A 7,413-nucleotide genomic window follows, 5' to 3' on the forward strand; every position below is an offset into this window, starting at 1 on the left:
GAGACCTTTTGATCTGGTAAATGATGTCAAAAAATTATAAATTTGGTTCTCTAAATATTTCCAATAAGGTAGATTTATATTTAACGGAGCCGATCGTCGAATCGATTTTCTTCATCGAAAATAACTTACAAGCACGGAGGTCTCCGTACTTTCGAAAATACAAGAGACTTACTCGTATATATATATATATATATATATATATAAAATTTTATTTATAAATATATATTTATATAGTATTTTATTTATATATAGAAATATTATTATATAATATTTTATTTATAAATTTGTAATTATTTATTAATATTTTTAAATATATAACTCTTATATATTATTAATATATATTTATTATAATTTTAAATATATTTAATCTATATATAAAAATTATAATAATAATATATATAGTATATTAATTATTATATATTTATTATATAGCCGAATTTTTGATTCCGAATTTTTAATTGGTGAACGTATAATACCTGTATAAATCACGTATCCGAATAATTGTCGAATCCATTTCTTTGCCGTATTTTTCAACGAATTTAAATATTAAAAAACAAATTTTATCCGAATTATATTCGTACCGAATTTTTGCCGAATCCGAATTAACTAACTATGCCTCCAGCCACCAAGGTTAGGTTAGTTTAGCTGCGATCGATCTCATCCGTTCATCTGCTCGCTCCGTTAATTGATATTTGAAGGGCAAATAAGAAAAGTATTTGCTATATGAAGGGTATATAAGAAAAGTTAGTTACGATACAAGGGTATATTGGAATGGGTAAAATAATAATTTTTTAGAGAAAACGGCAACTGTTAATGGCACACTGACGGAATTTAACTTCAGGGGAGAAGTTGGAACATAAGAAGGATATTTTCAATATTAGCCTTCTAAGAGTCGAAAACTTTTCAGGGATATATAGGCAATTGCCCCTTTTATATTATAATCTAATATTAAAATTTTAATTTATTATTACTTTTATTCTAAATTTTTAAAATTAAAATAATTAAACTTTATAGTCTGATTAAATTGACTAAATAATGTTATATCACTGACGTGATAATAAATTATATGACCATTTTTCAGTAAATGATGTAGTAATAATTAAAATATTTTATCGCTATCCTATTAATATCATAATTGGATTTGTCGCCAATTATGATATTTCTCCGCTAGCTTTGCATTTAGTATGTTAAATTTATTCGAGAATTGTCGAAGAGAAAGGATATAAAAGAATAACTCAACATGGAAGTAGATATTAACTTGGATCGACGATATTAATTTGTAAAATTGCTCTATCAGAAAGAATGATTTCTTTAAACTCATGATCCAACGAAAACTCCTCGAACCATCGATAATCAAAAGAATGTACGATTCTGGGATCGCAAGGCCGATCGATGGAACATTATGTGCCATGCATGGACCACATTGTAGTTGAGAATTAGATTCCAATGGAACAGTGGATCGTGGCGAGAGCACGTTTAATTATAAACAGGAGTTCTTTTCAGAATTGAGCTGTGTTTCTCCATAAATTTGGGGCTTGATCCTTTGCTTCCTCACGAAAATCGAACCTAACATGCATTGCACGCTCCGATGAACTGCGAATCAGAGCTGATGAGAATTGGCATCTGCTCGCGTCTTTAGCTTTTGCTTTATTCGTTAATAGCACCGAAATCTAACGTGATTCATGCTAGGGCGGCCTTTTTCTTGTTGGTGAAGAATCATTCTGCGTGGCCGCCGCCAGAGCAATGTACAATTTTTTTTTTCAATTTCCTAATTAAACCATGCTTCAAGCTAAAAATGAATTCAGAAACGCGCCTATTTTTAGCAATTAATTTTCTTTTGTAAAAAGTATGTATTTTTAGAAATTAATGGACGATGTAATATACATATATATATATATATATATATATATATGAAGCTAGGCTTGTGTTTATTTAGAAGTACGGCGACCTTTGTACTATCAAATCGTTTTTGATGCTAGGACTTCTGAATCAACGATTGGCTTCGTTAAACTTGATCTAAAATACCTGAAATATTTAGAAAATTAATTTCACAATTTTTCGATATTATTTATTTAGTGATTAAATGAGCCCAAAATTAATAATTTTAATTGCCATAGTAAGCAGATTGCAAGCTTAATCATATAGAAATATTTAAATCATGTGACATTTTGAAAGTAAATTCTTCATACTATATAAATAATATTAATACATTTGATCTAAAATTTTAATATTATATCATCACATTTTGTGAGATTTTTATTTTTGGTCGTTGATTTTGATATCTTTGAATCATTACGTAAATCATATCGGAATATTATAAAATTTATTTTCTAGATATTTTTAACACTTTGCATCAAATTTGATAAAACCGATTGTTGATTTGAAAGTCCTAATATTGAAAACCACTACAACAAAAACAGTCTATAGCGACACTTTTAAATGTAGGTACATGTTAAAAAAGTGCTGCTAGCTAAAATTACCGACACTTTTAAAAAGTGTTGCTATATGTGGGGTNCAAAATTTTTGTCTTATCCCTTGAAAATTGCATATAATCATTTTTCTGCTTTTTTTTTATTAATTTCTTAGTTAATTAAGATAGTTTTCGTTTTCTCTCTTTTTTTTTTGGACATCGAATAAACTTAAGATAGTTGAAGAATTAAAGTTAAAAGACTACGTACTATTGCATGACTCATCCAATTAAGGTATGCGAATTCCAATTTTTTTTTTCTATGCAAACTTCAAAAGCTACTTTTCTTTTCAAACAAGACTTGATTAATTAATTTAACAGCTTTTCTCTAGAAACTACGTATAAACACAATCTTACACTTGATTTCTAGTAAATTAATTTTGTGATACATTGAGAGACTTTTTCTTTTACCCAGTTCTAATCAACTGAGTCAAAAAAAAAAGGACACATTAATCGAGGTGCATATTTAAAAACTCATCTTAAACCAGGTTACTTCAATTTATTCAACTGCTCCCTTTGAATTAGTGTTTTTTTTTTTGAGAAATAGATAGCGAGCTACCTGTTTCATTTATTAAGTTAAATGAACTGGGTAAAAATGATGGAAGCAACTAGGGCCTCCAAACCGAGCCGACAAAACAAAAAAGCAGGAAAAAGGCTCTAAAATGAAAAAGATATAGATATAATCTCTGAAAAGAGCATTTTTTTTTTTTTTTAGAACTATGTAGCAAGTTACCTGTTTCATTTATTAAGTAAAATGAACTAGGTATACATGATGGAAGCAACTAGGGCCTCCAAACCGAGCCGACAAAACAAAAAAGCAGGAAAAAGGCGAAAAACAGATCCGTAAAAATGGGAAGCGTAAAACCGAAGAAACCGAGGAAAACAGAGAAAAACGAAAAAAACATGAGTAAAAGGGCGAAGAGAATAAGACTCACCAAGAATATTAGTGACGCTTCAAGAGGACGTAATGACATGGTTAAGAGCATCCAACAACATGGAGAGAAATTAATGGGATTCTCTCCACCAGCCACTACAAGGACAATTTTGCTGGGAATCCCTCTATGTTCTTATGTCACCCAACAACTTTTTCTTAAGAGAAATATAACAAGCTATTCATGTTATTTACTATCAAATATAAATTTAGCACTCATGAGGTATTTACAAAGCTTCGAAGTGCAAGATTGTCAAAAAGGAAAGAGAAAAACTAAAAAAAAAATAAAAGAAAAGAAAAGAAGGTGCTAAAGAAAGGACAATTAATGACAGTGTTCAATCCACAAATCTGATAAACTTTGATATATCAGCTAAAATCTGAATAAGATTTGCATCTATTCTTTCAAGCTAGATTGGCTTATCAGATCGTTAAAAATTCTATGAAACTGTTTTTTTTGTTATAGTTACCTCTCTGCATATTTAGTTCCTTCCGTAGCCATTGTATGTCATCTATGATTTGAGGTGTATGTGATTTGTGGTCTGAATATGTTCGTGTGTACAAAAAATATAAATATATTACCGATTGTCCTTAGCGCAAGTAGCAAAGGGTTTGGTGGTTGGTATCCGAGGTCCTGAGTTCGAATCCTAATTGATTCATATTTTCAGTTAAATTTATTTATAAATAAAATAAATAAAGCGGATAGCATGCTACCTATCTCTCAATATATATGTTATCTACCTATCTCTCAATATATGTATATATATACACACACGTCATATATCTCGAGTACACTTCTATAGAAAATGCAGACTTGTTCTCTCGAAGAGCCAAATATAATTTGTAAGTTGAAATTCCATCAAGCTTAATTACAAATGAGATTTTATTTTCTCTATACATACGAAAATAACAATTCTTCAAGAGCACTAGGAGAAATATAATTGTCTAGTCACGATCCACCATGTTATATTCTGATCCAAAGTAAATCCCAAAGGATGAATAAAGTTTTGCTAGTTAGTTAAGCATCATTTTCCACTTAAGTTCATGCATTGGTACACCAATAATATAATTATCCAAATCAATTAATTAAGCAAGATACTTGACTTCACAGACACAAAGATATACGAATGAGAGAAATTAAGCATGCACTAGTTGAGCTAAGCCAACCCCTCGAACCCACATATATGCCATGATCAAATTGGACTCTCAATTGAACCTCCCATTTGCCAACACATAACTAGTAGACTCCTATATTGGATCCTTCCTGTACCTTTCCCCCTACTTTTTAGCCTTATTAATACACATACCAATCCCTCCTTCCCTAACAAGCACTACACAAGTGACCAAATATTGTGTATTGCGAAAATGTCGGGCGCGAACGCGAAGTCGGAGAAGGCTAATAACTCGTGGTGGTCGCGATTCGCGTTTGAGCGCACGTCGATGCAGTGCAACCAAGTTGCTAGCGAGAGCGTGCATGGTGCGCGGCTCGCCGCGGCGGAGCTCGCGGGTTGTGCTGCTTGCGAGGAGGAGAGTAAGCTGTGCGAGTGCAGAGAGGTAAACCGACTCGCGGGCTACGAGACTGAGCAGCACCACAGCAAGCCGAACAGCTCCTTTGCTCACTCAGTGATCAACATGATAGGAATGCTCATAGGTATAACTAATATTTGCTAATTATGTTTAAGCACTTAATTACTTATTAGCACACCACTCTTCATATTAATGCCATTTGTTTAGAAAGTTTCAATTTGGAGGTTCAAAAGATTTCTATTTGCAAATCGACATAGAATTAATAAATCAGTTTGATACAATACATAATTCATATGACGATACTCTGCTATACTGTAGGGACGCGCTTATATTGAGATTTTCTTGTACTAGTGATTGCGTCGTGTGGCTTGCTCTAATTCGCTCCCCCTCTTTAGGTTTGGGCCAGCTCTCGACGGCATACGCCCTCGAAAACGGGGGCTGGGCCACGGCCTTCTTGCTGGTGGGCCTGGGCCTGGTCTGCGCCTACACGGCCCACGTTCTCGGGCGGTGCCTCGACGCCGACCCCAGCGGCGGCGCCAAGTCGTACCAGGACCTCGGCGCCGTCGCCTTCGGATCCAAGGGCCGGAACCTCGCTGCGGCGTTCATCTACTTGGAGATTTTCCTGGCCCTCGTGGCCTACACCATCTCCCTCAACGACAACCTCCCCCTCCTATTCCCCAGCGCCCACCTCCACCTCCACCTCCCCTGGCTGCGCCACGTGTCCCCCCGGCAGTTACTGACCGTTGCGGCGGTTATGTTGGCGGTTCCGAGCCTGTGGCTGCGGGACCTGTCGTCCATCTCGTTCCTGTCGTTCGCGGGAATCTTGACGTCGCTGCTGATCTTCGCGACCGTCGGATGGACCGCCGCCTTCGGTGGGATTCGCGCCGATCACGTCATTCCCGCCCTGAGGGTGGGAAAGATTCCCGCCATCTCGGGGCTCTACGCGTTTAGCTATGCGGGGCATATTGTGTTCCCCAATATTTACACGGCCATGAAGGACCCTTCCAAGTTCACCAAGGTAATAATAATAATAATAATACTAATAATCACCAGATTTAATAACTAAAATTTTTGTAATACGGATTAACCAACGAATTAAGCAAAAATTCACCAGATTTAAGTTGTAGTTCCAGTTTTTGCAGTCTACACATTTCGATTTACTATAGAAATTGTGAACCATGTTTTCAAAAATTTTAGTTGTTGTCACGGTTCAAATTCAGAGTCCTGATCGAGCTTTAGATACATATATCGCATACCAGGCTAATCAATACGCTCTCTCAATTGCAGGTCTCGATCACAAGCTTCACGATAGTGACCATCCTCTACACGGCTCTCGCCTTCACGGGCGCGAAGCTCTTCGGCCCCGGCGTGAGCTCGCAGATAACCCTGGGCATGCCGCCGCACCTAGCCGCGACCAAGATCGCTCTGTGGGCAACCGTGCTCACCCCCATGACCAAATACGCGCTTGAGTTTGCACCCTTTGCGATCCAGCTCGAGCGCAGCCTCCCCTCCTCCATGTCCTCCCGCACCCGCATGCTCGTTCGCGGCGCCGTCGGCTCCGCCTTGCTCATTTTGATCCTCCTGCTGGCTCTCTCCGTGCCCTACTTCGAGTACGTGCTTAGCCTCACGGGGTCTCTAGTGAGTGTCGGGATATCCCTGGTGTTTCCCTGCGTTTTCTACCTAAAGATATGTCGCGGGAGCGTGTCGAGGTCAATTGTGGTGCTAAATGCGGCGATTATTATTGTTGGCATAGTTCTTGGAGTGGTAGGGACTATCTCTTCTTCTAAGTCCCTTATTCTAAGTATTCAGAAAGGTTGTTCATCTTGAATCGTTAGCTAAGTAATGTTATATGCACTCTCGTTTACTCGCAGTTCGCTGCGTATATTTATAAAAATGACTGATCTCGTGTGTTATGCTGTTTACTTACAAGCAAATGAGAGTCGGCAAAGCATTTTGCTCTATAGAGAAGTTGCCGATGGATCTTTTAGGTTCCGCTTTTATATGTAATTGCAAGTGTAGGAGGAGAAGTTTGCATTGAAAAGATATATATGGCCGTAAAAAACTGAGTTCTCTTGATATGGATGTAAAGAGGATTTAGTTTGCAACTTTGCATGCATGAAATTAATGTAATGTGATTCCTCCAATCATTCTCGTTTATTTCCAATCATTTAATATGTTATGGAATTGGGCCCTTCTTAGGTATTCATTGCATTTTTGGGTGCCCGTGTTACACCTGGTTTGATCAATTGGGCCAATACTGGCTCAAGCCACAAGAACTGGGCACGCTCAAAGCTCAACCCAACCCATTCATCTTATTCTCTATTTTACAATTAGTCAAATATCTTTTTTCTTTTCTTTTTTTTAAGAGATAGGTAGCACGCTACTTGCTTATTTTATTTCATTTAGAAATAAATCTAGTTGGAAATGTGAATCAACTAAGATTTGAACTTGAGTCTCGAGTACCAACCATCAAATTCTTTGCCACTTACTT

General features: G+C 36.6%; 1 protein-coding gene across 1 annotated transcript; it reads left to right on the forward strand.

Annotated features, from left to right (window-relative positions):
- On the forward strand, nucleotides 4,708-6,856 carry LOC109723086 (vacuolar amino acid transporter 1). The gene is made up of 3 exons (XM_020251302.1): nucleotides 4,708-5,046; nucleotides 5,318-5,940; nucleotides 6,210-6,856. Exons 1-3 carry the CDS (start codon nucleotides 4,761-4,763, stop codon nucleotides 6,747-6,749), a joined length of 1,449 nt encoding a protein of 482 aa, XP_020106891.1. The 5' UTR covers nucleotides 4,708-4,760; the 3' UTR covers nucleotides 6,750-6,856.

Source organism: Ananas comosus, linkage group 17, assembly GCF_001540865.1.
Source record: "Ananas comosus cultivar F153 linkage group 17, ASM154086v1, whole genome shotgun sequence".
NCBI classification, from domain to species: domain Eukaryota; kingdom Viridiplantae; phylum Streptophyta; class Magnoliopsida; order Poales; family Bromeliaceae; genus Ananas; species Ananas comosus.